A 24506-nucleotide genomic window follows, 5' to 3' on the forward strand; every position below is an offset into this window, starting at 1 on the left:
CTGGCTAGCTCTGACCCTGTCTGTCCGCAGCACACCCGCCGAGCTGCTGATGCCACTCAGACCAAGGCTTGCACTGGGGTAGCTGTCAGCCCTCTGCTGTAACCTCCCAAACTCATGTCTGTTTATTAAAAAGCTACAAAGGAGAAAAGGGCGTGGACATTTGTAAACTGACCTGGTAAGATAAAACTCCAGGGTTTTGTTGATTGCTTTGAGACAGGGTCTCATGCATCCCATGTTGGCCTCACACTTACTGTGGTAGCTGAAGTCCTGCTTTTTATGCCTCTCCCGAATGGTGGGGTGACAGACATGCACCACCATGCCCGGCTGAAACTCTGGTTTTACTCTTCCTGTACCATAAATCTAAGCAGTAGAAAGATAGATAAAACGAAAGGTGATTGAATCATGTGCTAAAAGAAAGCAAAGGAAAAGTGATTTACGAGATCCTTGCCAGTCTGTCAGATTTCTCCTAAATGATTCACATGCACACAGAGGAGAGGAGCGGGGAGGAGCGGGGGAGGGAGAGGAGAGAGAGACCACTTCTGCAAGTGTTTTAGTAAATTAGACTTGTTCTTTATTTCTAAAATGCACCCAGGTTTTAGGAAAATGTGGAAAGTGGTTTGAGACGAGATGGGGAGAGGGAGGAGTATTTAGAAAACAGCTGGAGCTTCAGTAAATACTTTGTGATACTGGGGCGGGGCAAGAGGTGGAACCCTTTTGGAAAGTTTCAAGAGGAAATACGCGGGTATATTTCAGAAATACACCCCTGCAGCCTTCCTCCTTCAGCTGCTTTCCCTCCATGACCCTGTTGCTCTCTCAGACACACTCCTTCATGCTGACTTGCTTAATGGGTGTTTTGTTGTTGTTTCATTTTACGTAGGCACCGTGGGGTGTGTTTACTATATATGGATATAAACATGAATTTTATACTTAGCCTGGCAGTAGCCACTTAGTATCATACATTGATTTGTGCAGATGTTGCCACTGGAGCACTCAGCCTCGTTATTGGCGTTATGGGAAGTATTCCCAGGGAAGTGATCATTTCCCATCAAATTCATGTTTGTTGCCAGTACTCTTAGGTGCGTTTATAAGTAGTAATTACTTTTAATGATAAATGCAAGTTTTCAGTTAAAATTAGTGTATTACATTTATTTGTGTATGTGTTGGGTGTGCACATGTGCCATCCATGGCATGCCTGGGGAGCTTAGAGGACAACGTGTGAGAGTCTGTTCTCTCCTCCCGAATGTGGAGCTAGAGATGAATTGCAGTTTGTTAGACTTGACAGCCTTTACCAGCTGAGCCATCTCACCAGCTCAGGTTTTCAGTTTGTTTGGATGCTTAAGCTCTGTATGTAAGTTGGACTAATTACTAATTTTATCCTACTGTTCTATGATTAACATGCCAAAAGTCAAGTCCTGTTCCTTAAAATACCACTACTCTTCAAAGTACTAGTCGCATCTACCTTTTCTTGCCTTGAAGATCTATTGACATTTTGTTACCCCTAAATGAAGCTGTAAATGAGTAAAATTATTTTTATACCCATAGAACATTAATATGTTGGAATATATTACTGTCCTTTACTGTAGTGCATGTGAGCCTGCATTTTAATTCTCTGGAAGTAAACAATAGTATACATTCATATGTTTTCATTTTCATATACAGATCAAGAAGTCCTGTAGTCAAGAAAACAATATTGCTATAAAATGGTTGTACTAGTTAGTTTTTCTTAGCCCAACACAAACTAGCGCCACCTGGAAAGAAGGAACTTCAACTCAGGAAATGCCTCCATCAGATTAGCCTATAGGCATATCTGTGTGGTATTTTCTTGATTGTTGATTGATGTGGGAGGGCCCAGCCCCCCGTGGGTGGTGCCAACCCTAGGCGGGTTTCTTGGAGGTATAATAAAGATAGCTAAATGTGAGCCTGGGAGCAGGCCCGTAAGTAGCTTTCCTTCATGGTTCCTGCCCTGACTGTCCTCCATGGTAGACAGTTAGTTACCTGGAAGTGTAAGATGACATAAACCCTTTCCTCCCCAAGTTGGCTTGGTCATTGTCTTCCCACAGCAGAAGCCGACAAAGCACTGACATAACAGACTTGTAGAAGGTGTGATGTGATTCAGATCACCTCAGTTTCTTAAAACAGCTGTGAGATTCGCCAGCATTTTTGCCTTTTGAGATGCTTATAACAATTTTACATTTTCAAAAACAGAGAACAGCGCAGCTATTGTTTCTTACCAGCTTGTTCTTAGAAAGTACATGAAGGCTAGGTTAATTTTTTCTCATGTTTTAATTAGCTAGATTCTTTAACAGGGAGTTAATATCAAACCACAGCTATGAATAATCATACATTGTCAAAGAAATTATGTAACCAAAACTTCTTAAGGAACTTAAAAAGAGAGGACAAGAGCCATGTTGTCATGTTACTATGGGGCGCTGCACTGAGCACAGAGCCCTAAGAGTAGAGCCTGCCCGTGCTTTCCACTCCTGGACTTTAAGGGTCCAGGGGGAAAACGTCCACTGTGGGATGTTGTTGCTTGTCTAGTTTTTGCTTTAAATTGTATTCTCTGAGGATTTCAAGTCATTCGGTTGATGTTGTGTGCAATAATCAAAGCCTGGCTCTTGGATGTGTGAGGCAAGAGTTCTGCCACTCAGCCACATCCCTAGCCATTTACATGATATTTTAATGGTCTTTTTTTACTCCCCAAGAACAAGAACACCCATTTTTAATTTTTAAGTAGATTTTATATTAACAATGAAAGGTGATAGGATCAAAATCAATGAATTTTTACGTTTTTTCTTTTTGTTCTAGGAAAATCCTGATTTTGATTTACATTTTGAAAAAATCTATAAGTGGGTTGCCAGCAGCACTGCTGAAAAGAATGCATTCATTTCATGCATTTGGAAACTGAATCAGCGCTATCTCCGCAAGAAGATCGACTTTGTCAATGTTAGCTCACAGCTTTTGGAAGGTAGAAGCAAATGAAAGTTTCTGTGTGTGGTCAAGTGTATCGTTAGATGATTAGGAGACTGAATTTACTTCACAATATGTCATAAGAAATTTCAAAGTTATTTTTCTTAGTGAAGACATTATGGGTGTGCATTATAGGGTATTGGTATATTAAATTTAAAAAGTAAAGTCACTCATAAACCTGGACTTGGTGGCACAGGCCAGTAATTCCAGCTACTTGGGAAGTTAAGGCAGATTACAAGTTCAAGACCTGCCTCGGCTCCAGAGTGAGGCTCTTGGACAACTTAGTAAGACTCTGTCTAAAAATACATGCTGATGGCTGGAGATACAGCTCATTGCTAGAGCGCTTGCCTGGCATGTGCAGGGACACTGGATTCAACCTCAGTTCTTAAAAATACCCAATTATAGAGGTATTCCTAGGAGATAACTGCTGTTAAAGTTTTCACATATATTCTTCTAGGCTTTTTTTCTATGAATACTTATATAATTTTTTTAAATAGAGAAATTTACACTTTTGTTTCCTAGTGTTCTTTTTTCATATAATGAATTCAGCCCACACATTTATTTTGTTACTAAATACTTACTCCAAACTTTTATTAGCATCAGAGTATTCCACTGTCTGGCTATATCATTATGTGTTTATTTTAAACAGCTGTGAGATAAATGTCTCCACAGCACTGCTTTCATGCCTAGCAGTGAACATAGTAATAACTAGCACAGTTCTGGCCTTATACTGCCCGAGTTTAAATTCTGGCAGTTCTCCTTATTTCTAAAGTAGATGATGATGATGATGATGATGATGATGATGATGATGATGATGATATCTACCTAGTTATCATAAATATTCCAGGTTTATAGTAAATGTTTCACAAATCTCATGCCTTCTTAGCAGCATGGAATCCTTAGACAAGAGGTTAATTATGAGGCCCAGGCTAGCTTGCAAAAATTCACTGTGTAGTGAATTCCAACTGACTTTGAACTCAAGGGTAGACCTCCTGCCTAACCTTCCCAGTGAGCCATCACCCATCACGTCTGCCTTAAAACTTCATTCATGTGTTTACTGGGAGGAGAGCATGTACATCCCATGGCACCTGTGTGAAGGTCAGAGGCAGTGTTGTAGAGTTCTTCCTTTCATCTTTATATGGCTTCCAGAGATTGAATTCGGCAAGCATCCTTAACCACTGAGCTATTCTCTGGCCCAGTATTCAATAATTTATGATATGGTTTTAAGCAAACCATTTATCTAGCCACTTGCCTCTTTTGTTTTTTTGGGCTATGGACCTTTCTCCTTTCAAGTAGATGATTCTTTTTCGTTTTTTCCTTTTTTTTTTAATTTAGAAACAATCATTTTACATATCAATCCCCCCCTTCCCTCTCCCTTCCATCCTCCCATGCCCACCCCTCCACCCGCTCCCCAAGAATGGCGAGGCCTTCCATGGGGGATCATCAAAGTCTGTCACATCATTTGGGGGAGGGCCTACATCCTCCTCTGTGTGTCTGGGCTGCAATAGTATCCCTCCATAGGGAATGGGCTCCCAAAGTCCATTTGTGCACTAGGGATAAATACTGGTTCCACTGTTAGAGGTCCTATAGCCTGCCCAGGCCTCCTAGCTGGCACCCACATTCAGAGGGCTTGGTTCAGTCCAGTGCACAAGTAGATGATTCTTTCCCAGCAGTTCCACTGTCTAGCCTTGGTGCTTAGAACTGGCAGATTCTCATATCTGGCAGCTCCTGAGCAGTCCCCCCAAGACCCTCCCCATCAAGACACTGGCCTAGGTTAGGAGCATCACGGCGCTGCCATGTCACTAGTGTCAAACTCCCTAGACATTTTGTCTTCAATTACAGGTTCATTTTCTTTGAATGACTTTGGAGATTTTTGTTTTGTGTGTCTTAATAATTGAGGCAAGAATCTTCTCATAAGTCAGTCACTCATTGAAAAGCTTGCCTTTCTGTTCTCAACTACTATGTTATTTATTCCTAATATATATTTTAAACTGATATATTTAATTAGTAAATGTCTCTAGACTTTGGATAATGTTGGGGTGGGGGAACCTCATTACCATCTTATCTGAGGAGCTAAATAGTCATCCAAGTAAGTTGGTGACATTGTAATTGTTCATGTCACAGCAGCAGCCGCAACTTTCATAGTTTCTAATAAATGACAGTCGAACATAAGAGTTTTAGAGATGGATAGGGAAGTTCTTTTTTCTTTTCTTTTCTTTTTTTTTTTTGCCGTTTCTTTTTTATCCTTTGGCTTGCAGCTAGATTGTGAAATAATCTTCCACTCAAACCTTTGAATGCCTGCTTACACTGCTGTCTCCTGTGTCTGTTTCTTGCCTCAGCCATATTCTTTGAAATAGTGTTTCTGACTAATCCTTTGTGAAGGAGTGTCCTGGAAAGCTTTGGGCCTGGAGTGAAAATAACTACACTAAATGCATGAGTCACAACTGACCTAAAAATACTCCCCAGGAAATGATTTAGTTTCCCAGTTTTCTTCTTCAAGGACTAGTACTGTTTCTGACATACTGAGAGGAAATATGGAAAGACACTTTTGCACAACAAAGGAGAAAAACAAGCATGAAGTTAAGCTTCTTAGGGATCTGCCCACTGTGGCTGGTTCAGTGTGAAGTTCAAATGAGATCTGGGTAGTAGTTAAAAGGTTTAAATCTGTACACTTTTTTCTACTCAGCTAATATTCTCTGCTTACTTTCCTCTGCTTTTCTCGTACCTTTTACTCTCCAGAACTGCCTAAAGTAACAGAAGGTGCGTAACCCTGTTCTTACTCTATTTCATGTGTACGTTACTTGCCCTGTCGTATACCATTGGTTGCATATTTTATGGATTGTATACAAGGATGTATTTATTACAGAATCCATAGACTAATAAAAGTAATAGTACTATTCATTATTAGCTCCCGAAGGATTGTTTCAGGAGAAGAAAATACTACCAAAGTAGTTTTGATGACTTAAAATGCTTGTTTATTTGAAATGTTACTGAAAAGCACTCCAGTACATAGATGATTTAGGTGTTCCCTGCCCTCTAGTGGTTAACAAGGAGTCACATCTGATAGTTCTGCATTTGCACAATGAACAAAATGGCCTCATTGAAAAGACAAGGAACATGGCAATGCCTCTCTAGAAACATTTCTATAGTGTAATCTGTAAATTGCGTGTACCAAAAGTTTTAACCCCCACCCCGTATGGGATATAACTAAATCTATCTTACTATCTTCTTCAGAGTTAATACTATCTCACTTGGAGTTAGCAGGGTTTTGTTCTGAGACAAATTAATAGATTTCATTTTCATGTAAAAGAACAAACACTAAGAGCATCCAGCCAGACCTTGTGATTTAATTCCTGTCCCAGTCAGGCTAGAAAGTCAGTAGCTTTCTTTAGAGCTGCAGCTAGAGATAACAGTGGTTTTTCATTTTACCTCTCTCAAACTCAGACTCTGTATAAAATGCTCACACACTATATGTGTTTCTTTCCCCAAAGTGAGAGGTATAGATCTATACCTTGGCCTCCTGACATTTGTCTGGAGGCATGGAAACTATGTACAGTTTTATAATTTCAAATCGCATTGTTGTTCTCTCATTGGAGTTACTAAGGAAATTGCTGTAGTCCACCTTGAGCTGTTTTAGCTATGCATGTGAAGTTTTTAAACAATAACAAAAAGTAGAAAGTGCAGTCAGTATTTTGAATATTCATAATTTCTTGTGGATAATGCACATGCCTCTCACTTCAGTTAAAAGTGATTTGAAAGAGGTGTATTGTGTGATAAAGAAAGATGCAAATAGTAAAAACAAGGAGAAATGCTACCCAGAAAGAAAGGAAAGAACTGTTCTCCATATCCACAGCTCATCATCACTGTTTTGTTAGAGCAACAGCCATCTCTGGTAGGGAAAAGAGAAATTAGGTTCATTTCTTCAAGCTGTCTGTTTTAGTGGAATTATGTTTTGAGACATTTTGACTAAAGCCCATGTTAACCCTTGTAAGTCAGTGAGCATACTAGATTGCATGCTTTCTGTTGCTACTAGGACCTCACTTTAGTAACATTGTATGACCTTTCTTCATATTTTCTGAATGATTCTTTTCTATCCTTCAACCACTAAATGTGTCCTGTGCTTATAATCAATCTTAACTAGCTGTCACTTTAAGTTCCATGTTAAAGTTCTTCCCATTTTTTTGACGACTTTCTTTGCTTACGTTTTACCTTCTTTAAGAATCTGTTCCAAGTGGAGAAAATCAGAGTGTGACAGGAGGGGATGAAGAAGCAGTAGATGAGTACCAGGAGTTAAATGCAAGAGAAGAGCAGGATATTGAAATAATGATGGAAGGCTGTGAATGCGCCATCTCTAATGCCGAGGCCTTTGCAGAGAAGTTGTCCAGAGAGCTGCAGGTGCTAGATGGGGTAAGAATTCCTCATGAGCTCTGAATGAGTGGTGTGTGGTAGATTGCAAAGGCTGGCGATGCTTGTGTGTTCTGCCTTAGGACTTCAGCTTTTACAGTGTGATCATTGCTGTATTTGTAAGCTTGTTGTCAGCTGTCACCATGCTCTACTCTTCTTGTTCAAAAGAGAGAGCCAGGTGCTCAGGAGATGGCTCAGTAGCTAAAGCACTTGGCATGCAAGGTTAAGGACCAGAGTTCAGATCCCCCAGAACACAAATAAAAACTTGGTGAGCATAGTAACTCTTCTGTAGTCCCAATGCTTGTGAGTCACAGATGGGGGTTCCTGGGGCAAGTTGACTAGACTAGACAAATCAGGGAGCTCAGGATTCAGGTGAGAGACCCTGTTTCAATAATAAGGGAGAGAGCAGTTAGGAAGACACTCTACATCACATATACACACACATTCAAATGTGTATTCACACATCACACACACACGCGTGCACGCACAGTGAAGACATAAGGCTAGGGTTTTAGATTTAATATGCAACGGTAGAAGAAAAAAAGTAAGCAACCAGATATCTTCTTAGGGGTTAATTCCCCTAGCCTCTGAATAGTTCATTACCAAAGAGTAGCATTTTCATTGTTTGTAAAAAATAAACAACAGCAAAAACCAGTTAAGTACCAATTGTAGCAAGAGGAATGCAGGCGAAATAAGCGAATCATTTACCAAGGGGAGCCGAGTCAGTATGGTGAGAAGGGGAAGGATCTCGAGCTCACCGCTAAAGGGCTTTAGAAGAGAGCCCTCTGACTTCCCTGCACAGTTTCTGAGGGGTCTCAAACCTTAACCCAGAGGCAAGCGAGCCTTCCCAAGGCACCGTGGAGAAGAAAGGTGGAACTGATTGACTGGATGCAGAGATCTGGCAGGGGTTCACCCTTGTACTTCTCCACATTTAAATAGCACACACGTTATATTTTCCTTTCACATTGCAGGCTAACATTCAGTCAATCATGGCCTCTGAAAAACAAGTGAATATCCTGATGCAGTTGCTGGATGAGGCCCTAAAGGAGGTGGATCAAATTGAACTGAAACTGAGCAGTTACGAGGAAATGCTCCAAAGTGTGAAAGAGCAAATGGACCAGATCTCGGAAAGCAACCACCTGATTCACCTCAGCAACACCAATAATGTGAAGCTGCTGTCTGAGATAGAGTTCCTCGTGGTGAGCATTTCATAGGTTACCAGCAGAGCAAACACAGGAAGACTAGTCATGATGTGTGTGAGGCTCACTTGTAAACCTTGTGGGGCCAGGATTTAAAGAAATTACAGACTGGGTGGTAGGGTTGAATAGTGCCTTGCCTTTATTTTTCCCACAATAACATGGGTAAGTGGTATGTTTGAATGTATTACAGAACCACATGGACTTGGCCAAAGGTCACATAAAGGCCCTTCAGGAAGGAGATCTTGCTTCTTCCAGAGGCATCGAGGCCTGCACCAATGCTGCCGATGCTCTTCTGCAGTGCATGAATGTCGCTCTTCGGCCAGGTATGTTCAGTACCCAAGATGAAAGAAATCTGACCAAGAACTCAGGCAACTCAGTAGAAATATCTTAGGCTAAGTGATTTAGGCTTATTTACTGGCTGTACAAATTGCCTTCACAAGTTTAGTGTTATGATCTGCCTAGTTTTTATTTTGTTTAGTTTGGGGGTTAACTTCTCACTACATAGCCTAGGCTTGTCTCAAACCCACAATCCCCATTTCCCAAGTGCTGAGAATGCAGGCAGGCTCTACCATGCTATGCGTTCACCATAATCTTATTTAAAAATATAATTTTATTATTTATGCATGTGCACACATGATGTGTACATGTATGCACACTGTGTGTAACATGTTCAGGTCAGAGGACATCTTTGTGGATTCACTTCTCTTCCACCTTTACAGGTGTTCTGGGGCTTGACCTCAGCTCACCTGGTTTGTGTAGCAGCAAGCACCTTTCCCTGCAGATCATCTCGATGCCCTACCATGATCTTTGGATCTTTCTTATTAGAAACAAGCATAAGTACCATTAAGATGTGCCAGAGAAGATACAGTTTCTAGGCAGTGGTTCTAAAACTTGAGTGTGCATTCAAATCAGCGGAGGACCTATTTAAACATTACCAGGCATTTCTCCAAGTTGCTGCACAGCTTGGTAACCCAAGATGGGTTACTGGAGCTCATGTACAGGTGAAAGCTGAGAATGGATTTCACAGAATTGTCTTCTGATCCCCATGTGCACACTGTGGTGTGGCATTTCATGTTAGACATGGAGGGAATCTTTGCCTGCCCTTATTGCCTCAGTGAGGACTGTTGTTCTGATGCAGGCCACGACATGCTCCTGGCCGTCAAGCAGCAGCAGCAACGCTTCAGTGACTTGAGGGAGCACTTTGCCCGGAGACTGGCCAGTCATCTCAACAATGTTTTTGTTCAACAGGTAATTTACTAGTAACTGACATGTTTCCATGGGTCATTTGTATGTTGCCCTGAACCTAAACTCCCACAAAAATTTTAATGTATTCATTCGGGACTATAATATATTCCTTCATGCAGTTCTATGATTTTAAGATTTTAAAATCTGTGTGAGCCACCATGTGGTTGCTGGGAATTGAACTCAGGACCTCTGGATGAGCAGTCAGTGCTCTCCTCTGAGCTATCTCTCCAGCCCCAGACTTTGAAATATGTGTATAGTTCCTCAGAGAGATACTTTGGACTCCAGATAACCCTTTACACAGATGTCAAGTTCCTTTAGCTGAAACTGATTCTAGCAATCAGATAGATAGCTACATTCATTAATTACATATACAGTTGGCAGGTCTGTGTTTACTGTGGGGCCTCTTATATTTTTCAATGTGTAGAGGTGACAATAAGACCTGTCACATTATTTTCAATGTTTCATAGGTTCTGTGTGGTTGAATACATTGTGTACATGTAAGGAAACAACTAGCTCAACTGTGAATTTTGGTTGATTCAGTCTCTGTGGTTTTTTTAATGGAAAGAAATGTTATAATTAATAGCAAGACAAGAATATTTTAAAATGCCAAGGGCACCTTACAGGGATTTGGACAGAAAGTATTTTAATAGTTCTTGTGGGGTTCTTTTGTCTTTTACTTTATTGGACATATTGAACAAAAAAAAAATAAGGAGAAATCTTAGTCATCAGTACGTGCTCTCTGAAAACACTGGTTTCTCTTTGCAGTATTCTAAAACAATTGTCTTTATTGTATTTTATTCCACCTAGTTTACTCAGGCCCTCCTTCAGCTCTATAGCAGGTCCTACTTTCTTTCGGTTCCTGTGAGTACATCAAGCTGGCTCAAGCTTCTCTGATTTTTTTTCATATTTCTATGACATTTGCTAAAGTTAGCAGAATTTTTATGCTTACAGCTTAACTTACTGATTAAGCTACCCATTAACTATATTTGTAGTAGTTTTTAAATGTCCCATTTTGCCACAAAGGCCCTTAACCTCATTCTGCTTGCCCTTCTCTGTTTCTGTCTCCTTGATTTTTTAGTAATTGCTTGTTGGTGGTTGAGGTACCTGTTAGACATTGCTTTGAAGTAAATGCTTCTCATTCTGCCCGTGAAAAGCTCAAGGTCTAGGGAAGGTAGACACCCGGACACCCTTGGGAATGTCCGCTGCGATGGTGGTGCTGTGCAAACATAAAGGAAGACCGTCTCACTGAACATGGGAGGGGATCCCATCAGTGCAGACTCCCTCAACATGTCACTGGACCTGAAAAGTATCAAGAAGAAAGGAACTGAAAAGTCACATAGGAAACTCCCATTTTTCTTAGTTTATTATGTTTAATGCTGTCTGTTGGCAGTGATGTTATCCACATGTGTGGATGGCATCAAAAAATGTCTGTCAACAAACAGTGGGTTTTTTTGTGTCTTAACTATTGACTATAATGTGCAGTTACTCATTCTGTTTGCTTCTTTGCCTTGTAAACTAATGGTTTATTTAAAATGAATGCTTCCCATTTCTGAAAATCTAACATGTGCTGTTAACATGTGAGTGATGCATGTTTAAAAACAGAATGTTGCAACAGCCTGTGATGTGTTGCCAAAGGTGGAAAAGGATGTCTCAAAGCTTGAAAGAGATTGTCTCTGTGTTGAACTTGGTCATCAGGTCACTGGCAAAAGGGCTGAAGAACATGGAGATTTCCAGTCCAGACAGGGGACAAAATATCTGTGAGGTTTTGACTAGCATGTGATGGTACACGTCTGCCACTTCCCATTTTAATTGCCTCATTTAATAGCAGAGATAATCAAAGTATCTGCTTCACTTACACTAGTGTTTGGCTCTTATAAGGTACACCATGTTACTGTTTATTAAAAATTCTAGTATCTAGATGGATGGTGCACACCTTTAATCCCAGCACTTGGGAAGCAGAGGTAAGCAGATTTCTATGAGTTTGAGGCCAGCCTGCTCTACATACTGAGTACCAGGCTAGTCCTTACAGCATAGTGAGACCCTGTTTCAAAATAAAAATTATAATATATAATATGTATGTGTTGGTGAAATTTTGTAACTCACCAAGGTTTTATAATGTTCCTTAATTTGAATACCCTGTGAATTACATTAATCATAGAGTTGCTGTTTTCTTAAATGAGAAGTACATTACAAGATTAGGATAAAGATTCAGATTTATGTATTAAAAGTACCTCAGCAGTGAGTACTAAGTTAGTCTGTAGTTGCTGGTAATCTATTATTGTGGATATAAGAAATTTTAGAAATGCTTAATGCTTTTAAGCATATGAAGAACAAATTTTTTTATACTTAGTATTTTACCTCTGATAATTTTTATAATACTGATTGATTTAAGCAACTTTTACAGTTCACAGATTGTAGAACCATTTTACCTAAAATTAAATCCTTTAGTAACATTGAGTCTATCTTGACAGTAAACGTTAAGGGGATGATAGCCGATATGTGGAATGCCAGTTTCTCAGGTGTTTGTGACATGGAAATTCTGCAAAAACTTAGCATAGTAACGTATGCAAAAAGCTTTTAAACTGCAAGGGGCTCCACACAACTGTTAATAATTAATTCTCCCACTTTCCAGAAGAGATTTGTAATGATTTAAAAGCTTTCTCAACCTGAAATAACATAACCCCACATGTAATAGACTGAGTAAATAGTTGAAGAGAACATACTTTTGTGTCAGTCATGGAGAAGAATATTTTGGGTGATGACAGTGTGTGCCACGTTGCTCATTAGCACAGTATTAGGAACATCTGTGTTCTAATAATATCGGCACAATGGGTAAGAGACACCAGGAGGCATTGTTGAACTTGGAAATGAAGCATCTATGGACTCCGTTGTTTTCCATGTGCAGTTCTGTAGAACTGTTCTGTAATGTAATGGTACATTAATCCTGAAAACTGTAGAAGTCGAGACTGAACAATGATATACATAATAAAGCATGTAGAAGTGATAAATCTTTCAAATTAAAATAATTTTAATTCTTTAAACTCAGATTGTTTATCAAACTATTATATTTCAACTATTACTAGAAATGAATTATCTACCTCTTCTCCCTGATTCAGCAGCTTTTGTAAACTTAATGGTTTCCGTAAAATACCGAAACAGTCTCTTACTAGGCAACTCTCAAATGAATTAAAGAGACTTCAAGTAAATGTGGCTTATGTTAGCTTTTGCTTGCTCGGTGGAAAATTCTGTTTCAAGGGCAGTCTGATCCTGCAACTTCCTCATCTCTTGGGCACTGGCTTTAAGCTGTATCACAGATGTTGACTAAGTAGAGAGAAAGAGGCAAATTGTCCAACGAGAGGTGTGGCACTCATCTCCACACACTAACAGCTAGACAGCAGTTGCAGGTTTGGACTCTGGTTAAATGATTTTGTTTGAATGTTCTTAAAGGAAGACAGAAGTTAGGCTTGTTTATCAAGATTCCAATTATGGCTTTCCTCCTATGTGACCTGAGCAAGTCACTTTATGCCCTGAGCCTTGGGTTCTTTTAGAAAATAGGATTAATAAGCCAATAATCTAGCAGTCTCTATTTTTTCTAAAGCAAAAGTCAAGACAGTTGATCTGTTTATTAATTTATTCACATAACATTGTCAAGGTTAAAATAGTCGTGTGTGTTTGCCTAGCACATCACTTTAATGGGAAAATTGGAATCAACATTGCTATTAGGGATTGTCACAAAAAGTCCAAGATATAGCCATCTATTGTTCTTACTAGCTGTAAAATTTCATATCTTACATATCTTTATCTGTTGAAGAAAATATAGTTCCTCCTGGGAATCTCATTAAAGTGGACAGTTTGTTTGGATGACTTCCCAGTGGCATGTTTTTTAATACAGTCTGTATCAAGAAGTTAAGTTGCTTAGTACGTTGTAAAGTGATATAGAGAGGAACGCTTTATACAGCTCTCTCATTTGAAAGATGAAGTGAGCGACACTTTGTCACAGTGCCACCTATGCATTCTTGTGAATATTAATTGTAGTATCCTGTGGGTACACAGGATGATAAAAATAGACAAGTAAGGACTTGGTTTTCATTATTCTGTATTTGCTTGGTATTACATGATTACACTTGATTATTATCTAGAATTTTCTATTGTAATAGTGTTCTCTTGAATGTTCCATCACATTTATTTACTTATTTACTCACTCCAGGGTCATGATCAGAGTTCAACTCTTGCTCAGCACTCTGTTGAACTGACTCTACCCAACCATCATCCATTTCATAGAGACTTGCTCCGATATGCCAAGCTGATGGAGTGGCTAAAGAGTACAGACCATGGGAAATACGAGGGGCTGACAAAGGTATGGGCTTGACGTCACTCCCTCACTAGGTCTACAGTGTATGCTTTTCACACAACAAAAGATAATTGAATTTCTACGTGCTCAATTATTTACTTGGATAAAAAAGAACCAGGTATGCACATGATGCACAGACATGAATATAGGAAAAATACACTTAAATAAATACATCTATTTTAATAAAAGAACAAAGCACCTGTTTATTAAGCAAACATTCTATAATGCTGAGCACCTGGAGTATAACAAGCAAACCTCTAATTCTAAAACAGTTAGCTGTACATATGGAAAAATTACTGTGGTGCTCCGGAGAAAATTCAGGGGGCACCTGTGTTTGCAGTGGGTCTGATTTCAAATACAGTGGAGAGACCGAGTCATGAGAACATGATAGTGGAGCACTGATTAGAGATACGTGAGGGTGAGCAATGAGCATCTCCTGCCACAGAACGGGCTCCTGAAGCAGAGCATGCCCAGTGTTGTGGAGAACGAGCCAGGAGTGAGTGCAGCACTGTGAACTGGAGTCGGTGTGGAGATTTTAAACCATTGCTACAGGTTGGTCTTACAGTGTGTGACATGTGACAGAGGGAAGACCTGTGGGTGTTGAGGAATAGAATGATGCGCTCTACCATGGACTTAATAACACCATCAGGAAGCTAGTGCAGCAAAAGCCAGTGGTCTCTGGCATTTATGCACCAGCTTTAGAAATTGGACATCAGTGTCCATTTAAAAAGAGACAGAATTGTCACCACCTAACTCAGACATATAAATAGCAACTAGTATTCTGGATAGGCCCTGCTAAGAGAGCAGTTTAAATTATGAGAAACATTTAAATTATTTTATCTTTAAGATTTTGTGAATTGAGAGCTAAAAAATAAAATATTGAAATAATATATTAAGATGTTCTAGTAATTTAGTAATTATGTGTCTAGTAGAGCACTAAAAGATATCCTGGAATTGAAATAAGAAAGGGGTTTTGTCTTTGTGGAGTAAGAATATTGAAATCTTTCATTTAAAAAAAAAAGCAACTCCTGGCAGCTGCCATAAATCTGTGCTTTAGGGGAGACAGAGAGATAGGTAGAGATGCCAAGAAAGAGGTGGGTTGTGTTCCCAGCCATGTGTTGAGGTTAATACTTGATGCAGCACATTCTTTAATATCAGTTCACATGTTTTCTCCTTGAAGTACCTTTGCCCATTTAAAGTAAAATCTGGCTCCCTCCGCTAGTCTTCGGGCATCTGTGCTGGCCTGCCGTTGGAGTTGTCACTAAGGGGACCACCTGTGCCTACTCACTACATACCCTTTTAAAAGAGCCCTGCCCACTCGCATCTCTCTCTTTCTCTCCCTCTCTCTGTCTGTGCCCCCATCTCCGCCCTTCTTTCCTCTCTCCCGCTGTTCCTGTCCCCAAAGACCAGTCTCCCCCTTCCCTTTTTACAATCCTTTTCCCTTAATAAAACTCCCTCCCCTTGGACTCTGTCACATGATGTCTTTCTTTTGAATGCACAGCTTTTTTAAAAATTATAATACCCTCTGTTTCTAAACTAAGGCGAGTCTTTTTGTTGTTTTGTTTTTGGTAGGGTTTTGTTGTTGTTTGGTTGGTTTTTTGCTTACTTTTTGCCTCCCATTTCACTTCTCACATCTTCTGGTTTTGGACTAGTTCAGAGTCTCCCTATTTTACTTCCCTCAGGAACTAGCAAACACTGGGTTGTTGGGCCCCACCCCATCGTGCTCTCATCAGACCCTTCCTCTTCCTCTGGTTTTCTGTTACAGTGTTTAGGTTTTTGCTTTTTGTTTGTTGTTGTTGTGTGGTTTGTTGGCTGGCCTTGTTTTGTTTTGTTTTTATGGTTTGTATAGCTGCCTGGGATTTTGCTGGAGAAAAAGCACATAGTTAAATGGAGTCTGCTTAAGTTTTTTTGTTTTCAGTTCATCTGAACCTAAGTGCCATTTTGACGCACGTGTGTGTGTGTGTGTGTGTGTGTGTGTGTGTGTGTGTGTGATTTCACATGGTGGTGACCATTTAAAACTTGGTCTGTTCCTCAACTCTCTTTCTTTTTTGTTAATGAAAAAATTTCTTTTTCATGCAATATATTCTAGTTGCCATTTCCCCTTCCCCAACTCTTCCCAAATCCTCCCCACCTACCCACCCATACATATCCACACCCTTCCTTTCTCTCTTTTGGGAACAAAAAGGAAAAAAAAAAGTAGGAAGAAACAAAATGAAAACCCAGAATTTTTAAGAAAAGAAAAAACAAAGGAACAGATACACACACTCAACAAAACTTAAAAACACAAAACTGGAAAACATAATATACAAGCAAAAGACCAGTAGAACAGACAAAGCAGTATGAGACAGAAAAGAAGGTCTACACAAATGCCATTGAGCTCATTTTATGTTAGCTATCTATCCCTGAACATAGGACCTACCCTTAGTGTGGTTAATGTACCCTGTTACCCTGTGAGATGTAATTGGAGACAACTAAATTTTCCTCTGCAGACAGGTGTTAGCTTTTGGGTTAGGGTTGGGGGCTCATGGCCACTTCCCCCTTTCAGCTGGGACCCCACCTGGCTTGGACCTGTGCATACTGCCACAGTCTTTGTGAATTGATTTCTGCGGTTGTTTCCTTGAAGTCATCCATCTTCTCTGGCTCTTAATTTCTTTCTTCCTCCTCTCTTTGCATAGCTCTCTTCAGCCTGAGGGGAGGGTTTGCTGAAGACATCCCATGTAGGATTGAGAGTTGCATGGTCTCTCACTCTGTGTACATTATTCAGGTGTGGGTCTCTGTTAGTTCTGCTCTACTACAAGAGGAAGCTTCTCTGGTAAGGGCTGAACAAGGCAAGGTGTCATTAGGAGTCATTTTATTGCTGTGTTCCTTTGGTAGAACAGTAGTTTTAGGTTTTCTGTAAGCTTATGGCCTATGTAGTCTCAGATTCTTGGTCATCCAAGCAGTGTCCAGCATGGGTTCCATTTCTTTTTTTTTATATCATTTTCTATTTTAATTTTAAATAGCTTGTTTTACATGTCAATCCCAGTTCCCTCTCCCCCCTCTCCTCCCACACTCCCCTTCCCCCAGCCTCCCACCCTATTGCCAATTCCTTCCACATAGGGGATATCTAGAGTCTGTCATTTCACTCCGGGTAGGGTCCAGGCATTCCCCTAAGAGTCCAGGCTGAGAGAGCATCCCTCTTTGTGCTATGGGCACACAATGACTGTTTGTATTCCAGGGATAGACACTGATCCACTGCTCAAGGCCCCATAGGTTGCCCAGGCCTTCTCACTGACACTCACATTTTGGGGGGGGGGGTCCAGATCAGTCCCATGCTGGCCTCCCCGCTGTCAGTCTGGGGTCCAAGAGTTCTCCCCTGTTCAGATCAGCTGTCTCTGCTGGTTTTGCCAGGCCCATTCTTTGCCAATTTGCTCATCGCCCCTCTCTCTCTGTCACTGGGTTCCTTGGGTTCAGTTCAGTGATTAATTGTGTGTTTGCCTCTGCTTCCATCAGCCACTGGATGAAGGCTCCCGGATGGATATAGACATCAAGTTCATTATCAGGAATGGGCATTCGAGGTGGTCTCTCCACTATTACTTAGCTTGCCAATTGGTGTTATCCCTTTAGATCACTAGAGGTCACTCTGGTGCCTGATCCGTCTTCTAACCTATGATTCCCTCTTCCCCCTATTCTACCCCCACCCACTCAACTTCCTGTTCCCCCATGACCTACTCTGTCTTTCTCTTCTCCCCCCTCTCTTCTTCCCAGCTCCCACTCCCCCTTACCCCTCACCGTGTTCCCCATCCATTCAGAGGATCTGGGTTCCATTTCTTGAAACGGGCTTAAACCCAGCCTGGTTGTTGGTGACCCCACAGTACTGGGCCATCATTGCTCCAGTGTGTCATGCAGGCGGGTACTATTGCAGACTCAGGGATTGTGCCTGGGTTCGTGTTTACCTTTCTCCCCTGGTAGTGTGCAGAGTATTTTCCAGTACCATGCATACAAGTCAGTAGGTGTAAAGGCTCTAGTGAGGTATCAGCTGTATTTAACCATGTTCAATGAGATATGTAAGTGTGATCTTCAGCAACAGGGCCTTACTGAGATTTTTAAAAAGGGAAGATGAATCTGGTAAAATGTATTTTCTGGGTTTTTTGTTTTCTTTTTTTCCAAGACAGGGTTTCTCTGTAGACCAGGCTGGCCTCAAACTCACAGAAATCCGGCTGTCTTTGCCTTCCGAGTGCTGGGACTAAAGGCCTGTGCCACCACCACCCGACTGAATTTTCAAACCATGATAAAAATGCCTTTCAAGGGCTGGTGAGACAGTTCGGCTAGTAAGAGGTGCCTGCTGCCTGATCCCAACAGCCTGAGTTCAATGGTGGAAGGAGAAAACCAACTCCCACAAGTTGTCCTCTAACCTCCACCTGCTCTCCCACTCTCAGCCTCTACCCACCCCACCCCATGTAAACACTCAAGCATTGTGAGAGCACAAAAAGTTTTAACCTGCTTTCAAAACAAGTTTATCCCTGAAGTGTCTAAGTGCATCTGATCTGACTTGCGAGTATAGGTACAATTGATTTTGCTCCTCAGAATGAGCCTTTTTCAGTGTTGTGAAGTTCTGTTATGTTATTCTATTTGATTTCATCTAACAGAATTCTGATTTGAAGGTGTGTTAAGTGAAAATATTTATAGTACTCAAATTTTTTTCCCTTTTGAAGTTTTAGGAGATTAATATTTTAAATAATTGAATACATCTTAAGAGTTCCATGCCAACAAGTACTTTGTCCCCCAGTGACTATTCAAATAAGTAATCGATAAGCTTTTTGCCTAATTGTGTTCTCAGAGTATTATTATCTTGTCTTTACATATTATGCAGTATTCATGAATGTAATTTAAAGTGAAGAAATAATGTGAGTGCCAACCTAGTGGTGACTCTGGCTCATTCTCTGCTCAGAAGGTTGTTGTTTTTTTTTTTCCAAACAAGATGGTAATTTTGAATGACAGTACTAATGAAGTTTTTAAATGAAATTAACTTATTTCCCAGGAATATTACTTGGTCCTTAGGTTTGAGCTTTTGGTGACCATGTATACACACACACACACACACACACACACACGCACACACACACGCACGCACGCACGCACGCACACGCACATGTGCACATACACACACTTGAGAGATGAGAAGTCATTCTTCGGCATTACTCCCAGCTGTACTCAGGCTGACTCTAGTCCTTAGTTTTTGTTTGCATAGTTAGAACCTATGAAAGACAGAGGGGCTTTGGTCATGGCATCATCTGCTCGGACTCCCTCTCTCCCAGAGCTCCAGCATCTGTCTGTGTTTCTGGGTTGTGCATATATGAGGTGCTTCCCTTGTGATTAGGGACATCTGAGCTTTCCTCCACAGTAACAATCTGAGACTGACAGTCTTGTAGAAACACTGAGTAGCAAGACCCCATGCATGCATAGGTGCATATTCATGAAGCATTGCATATTTTTATGATGGAAAATCCTCCCATGCTCATGGATAGGCAGAGTTCACACTGTGATGATCAGTGTATTATCAATCTTAGTTTCACATTTGAGGAATGGGCCTGGTTATGTTAAAAACAAATTAACATACATAAGGTCTCTGGAAGACAACTTACAGCCAGCACAAAGCAAAACTAAAAAGACTGTCACTGTCTGGGACTACAGTTTTTAAACACAAGATAAATTTCCAGTCAAGTGTTAAAAGGAACTAATTTTGTGGTATAATTTAATTTGTATGTGCTTTTGAATTAATACAAGGATCATAGGAAATAACTGCTCAGTTGAATGACTCTTCTTACAGACATAGTCTATCTAATGAAAGGGGTCAGACCTAAAGTATTTTTGATCTAACTATTGTTATAGAATCTTGAAGCTAAAATTGTGTCCTAAGTTTAGAAAGATAACTGGGAATAATTATTCTACTATGGATTTATTTAAATTTAGCTGAACTTTCTAATGCCATTTCTTAGGACCTGGAGAAACACATGATGTCTGCTACTGAAGAGGGATTACAGGGACATAGAGTATTTCATGTAAAGATAGACAAGTGTGATCAAAAATTAGTCTTTATGCTAAATAATAGGTGCTTTCTTTAGGGCTCAATTAATCAAATCTGTTTTCAGAAAACCTATTTTGAAAATTGTGTTGCATGTATACCAATCACATTCTGACCTTTGGGATTACACTGACAAGGGTCAGTGAAATCAGAAGATCTCCTCATTGCCATTGGCTCTGCTGGGCAACATGGCAATGTGGAGGGAGAGGTGTAAGGATCCCCAGAGGCCTTCAGAGTGAAGTAGCATCAGCCTCATAAAGATTCCTGTACTCTTCAACTCTGTAATCCTCCCCTAGGAAATTTCCCAGGAGCCAGAAATCTCACTGTGACCCTGTCATAACAACACTGAAACGGCTTCAGTGTCCTTTGTTAGGGACCTCGATTACTGGATTGTGGTGTGCCCACACTAGAACACTGAGCCACTATTACAGTGCAGCAGGAGAAGCTCAGCTGCTCTGGCTCACATATCCTGGCCAGAGTGGTTGCAATCACAGTACCAAATGTACCAAGGTAATTCATAAAAGTGGAAATATAGGTGTGATTGTTTGACTTGACGTTTCCGTAAATTGTAATGATATGCTGCCTATTTGTTCTGCCTTGTTGCATTTTCAAGAGAGAAAATCGCCTAACTTTTTATATTGTCTGAAATACACTAAGGTTTTATAAGCATGAAGGATTTAAGGGAAGGATTAAGGAGAAAATTGTTAGTTTACTAATAATTGCATATTCCATTTATTTTAAGAATTACATGGATTATTTATCCCGACTATATGAAAGAGAAATCAAAGATTTCTTTGAAGTTGCAAAGATCAAGATGACTGGCACCACTAAAGAAAGCAAGAAGTTTGGTAAGCCAAGCTGTGGGCTCAGTGTCTCCTTTTGAAGCAGTCTCACTTACTGAATAGTAACTCCACGGCTTTTGTAAAACAAGGTGGGATAAAACACAACAGAATTAAAGAAAGTGGAGGCCTAGCTAATATATTTGATTTACAGGTTTCAAAGAAACTATTTGAGAAGAAATGCTATCTGCCAATGTGTTTTTTATAAGCTAAAAGTATGAAATGCATCAGTCCAGCAGTAGCTGGACATTTGTGCTGTGATTAGCGGTCACTGTTGCTAGGGAACGCACAGGTGAGACAGTGAAGTGCACCCTGATAGAGAAGAGAGGCTAGACAGGAGACTCCTGCTGAGTGTGGTTTCTGATCCCAAAGACGGTACAGGTGGGGGCGAGTCAATGCTCTCCAAAGAGAAAGAACTAAAAGGTATTCCTGGCTTCTTACTTCTCACTGGCTGCTTTGCATTTAGAGAGTGTTTATGTCACCGGCATCTCCCTTGTGATTGTACCATATTTTTCTTGAGCAGTATATTTGGGGCTTTATATTGCTCTTTTGTTCCCTACCATTTAAAGGGACAAACACCATTCGAAAGAATAGCCAATGAAAGTATCAAGCTGAGGAAGGATGTACTGAGGCCACGTTCTGCTCTTGCATGTACCCATCTCTGGAGTTCTCTTTGGATGGAGTTCTGTGCCTATTCAAGTCCAAACCTGGCCTTAAGGGGCTACATCATGTACTCCTCGGTGTCTGTGGAGTCCCTTTAGAACACTGAGCTTAGCATTGACTGTTGAAATGAGCCTGTGCCCTAAGCAATGGCAAGAAGCAGACAGCAGCGTTGAATATTGAGGCGTCCTGCTGCCGTCTGTTCTTTTTGGGACAGAGAAGACTGCTCTTAAATGTCACTAATTGTGAGTTGATCTATTAATTACAATGGTCCCAAATTTGAAGTGCTTTGGGTTTGTCTGTTAACATGCTACATTTTGTAAAACACCCTCTTGGGACAGTAGGCTTTTGAAAACAGAAATGCTAACTCATCCTAAAGGCTAATTGTTCTTAAACAGCAGTGTCTTTATATCCTTGTTGATGTTTCACTGTGGATATGTTATGCCTGTTTTGGGCAAAGAGCATATTATTAATGTAGTTATATGTTTAATGTTTTCATTAAGTATATTCGTCATTACTTGTTAGTGTGCCATTTTATGCTGAGAAATCTCTTCGGTATATGAAAACAAGTTGAATATACATTAAGATAAATGATATAAAAATACAACTTAAATACAATACAGTAGTATCTTTATATTATCATCACATTATCCTAAAGCTTAAACCTTTGCTTTTCCTACCATAAGTTTTTAAATTATCTTGTTAAAATATTTTAATTTGCATAATAAGGTTTAGAATAATTTTTATAATTTTAAAACAATGTCATAACAAAAGAATAAATCTGTATTTGTTTATTAAATATTGATGGATAAAAGAGTAATTTGTGATAATTCATCACAGAAAATTACAGTATCAGTTACAAGAAAGGACAAACTAAATTCAGAGAATAATGTTGAATCTCTCAACATTTGACAATTCAAGCTAAACGCACACAACTCAAGAAATTCTGAATCGAGCAGGATGGAAATTTTTCCTAAGAGATTTTTTTTCAATGATCCAGATTATGTCTAAATGAATTTAGTAGTAACTATAATTAAAATTGAAACCTTCACGTTTGGAAAGTTAGCTTTTCAATGACACCATGTTATCATTTTAAATACAAGCTTCTGTTTTGTACGTGCTGTGGCAATCTTTCGTCACAGATGTGGCTAGGAGTTTGCTTACAAGTAAAGGAAGAGCAGGCCCTAATGGGCATCATCAGAGTGGGGTTCCTCTTCCTTCTTGAAAACTCCATTTTATCTTTAACATCCCTTATTTCAAGAAATTCAAAATAGGCTAAAGATGCCAAGATAAGATCTCTGTATAAATTATTCCCCCTTTTGATGAGTGATTTATCCTCGGGGGCATAGGATTTTCCTCCTGGGATTGACACTTTGATGGATTCATCCATTTCTCTTCTCCAAATGTACTTACTGAGGCAGAGGCAAAGGAAACTGAGTGACTATTCCTACGATTGTCATTTTTACTGGCTTCTTCTTCCTCACTTAAGATGCATACTTTAAAGCATCTAGATGTGTCACTGGGGGACAAGGCAGTGCTTACACTTGGGCTTTAGCTATTGGGTGACACATAATATGAGATATATAAAATTTGTAAAATGTACAAGGCATTTTATTCATTTGTATATATAGATACATGATTATAATGCCCCTGTTTAATATTACTAAATCTTTACAGTGGTGTCAGAAATCATCTTATCATTGTTTCTCAATTAAACTAAGTAAGATTTTTTTTATCCCAAAGATAGTTGAATACAGGCTGGATTGAAGGCTTTGTGGAAGAGTAATTCTGTAAATGTTTATAGATATCCGTTACAGAAGTGAACACAGTTCTGCCCTGGAAGGGCAGCAGTGAACAGAGGCCCTTATCCACTGCTCTTACTATGTTTATCATCTACCGGCGATTACTTAAAGATACTTACAACTTTATATGAGAATCTGCTGCTGAGAAAGAATCTAGAATGTTTTGAGCTCCAAATTATAATTAATAGCTTAATAGCCAGTACTGGTCATGATTGTCTGCTGAAATAGACTTTGTTCTGGGAAGGTGAGCCTGCAGAATGGCCGTAGGACCCCGGGCAGGAGTGTCCACATAAATGAACTGTTCTCTGTAGTGCAGTGTTTGCCACATTAATATCTACACTTCTTATGTCACTTCCCCTTGAGCTTAGATGGTCGAACCTATCAATCATCCCAGTGGTAGCATGGGAATGACCAGTTCAGAGCTCTACTTGGGCCTTTTCCTCAAGTGTGGCCTGGTACCATGCCAGATGACACATTGTTCTCTGTTTCTAAGCTGCTTTTAGGTTATAGTTTATTCTTTAGTCCTGTTGTGAGTTTGAGTTCAGAATGTCTCACAACATAGGCTCTAACATTGATCTATAGATACTGTGTAACAGCAGAGTCTAAGAATGAAAGAAATTCCAAATGACTGTGATAGAGTTCGGAGTTACCTAGTCAGTCTGTCCCTCAGCATTACTCTTTCACACACAGCTCCTGACCGGTGTTCGCCAACCTTCCAGCCTTGTATTCATAGGCTAGTTACCAAGGAATTCAGTATAATACTTGATTTTAAGTTTAAAGCTATGTTAAAAGCCCCACTTATATAATCTTTAACAGATAAAGTAAAAAGTTAGTGTGGTGGAGATTCCTTCAATGGGCTTGCAGGAGATAAAAGATTGTGAATGTCTAAAGTGACCCCTTCATTCCTCACTCTATTAAATTACTTGGGCTTTATTCAGAAAACAAAGCCTTGTGAATTCATTCTTTTAAATGTAA

General features: G+C 39.9%; 1 protein-coding gene across 7 annotated transcripts in view; it reads left to right on the plus strand.

Moving 5' to 3' along the window:
• Exoc1 (exocyst complex component 1) overlaps positions 1 to 24506 on the plus strand; it is a 47854-nt gene that overhangs the window by 9048 nt on the left and 14300 nt on the right. For 2 of the 7 annotated variants that reach the window (XM_040747242.1, XM_040747244.1), the window contains exons 4-12: positions 2806 to 2965; positions 5707 to 5727; positions 7187 to 7374; positions 8343 to 8570; positions 8761 to 8893; positions 9709 to 9818; positions 10623 to 10676; positions 14023 to 14172; positions 20973 to 21078. In XM_040747242.1, coding sequence (XP_040603176.1) covers positions 2806 to 2965; positions 5707 to 5727; positions 7187 to 7374; positions 8343 to 8570; positions 8761 to 8893; positions 9709 to 9818; positions 10623 to 10676; positions 14023 to 14172; positions 20973 to 21078 — 1150 coding nt within the window. The remainder of the gene's footprint in view (positions 1 to 2805; positions 2966 to 5706; positions 5728 to 7186; positions 7375 to 8342; positions 8571 to 8760; positions 8894 to 9708; positions 9819 to 10622; positions 10677 to 14022; positions 14173 to 20972; positions 21079 to 24506) is intronic. The other 5 variants (XM_005080765.4, XM_013121042.3, XM_005080766.4 and 2 more) reach the window with 3 other exon arrangements.

The sequence above is a fragment of the Mesocricetus auratus genome, unplaced genomic scaffold (genome assembly GCF_017639785.1).
Source record: "Mesocricetus auratus isolate SY011 unplaced genomic scaffold, BCM_Maur_2.0 Super-Scaffold_100006, whole genome shotgun sequence".
Lineage (NCBI taxonomy): Eukaryota > Metazoa > Chordata > Mammalia > Rodentia > Cricetidae > Mesocricetus > Mesocricetus auratus.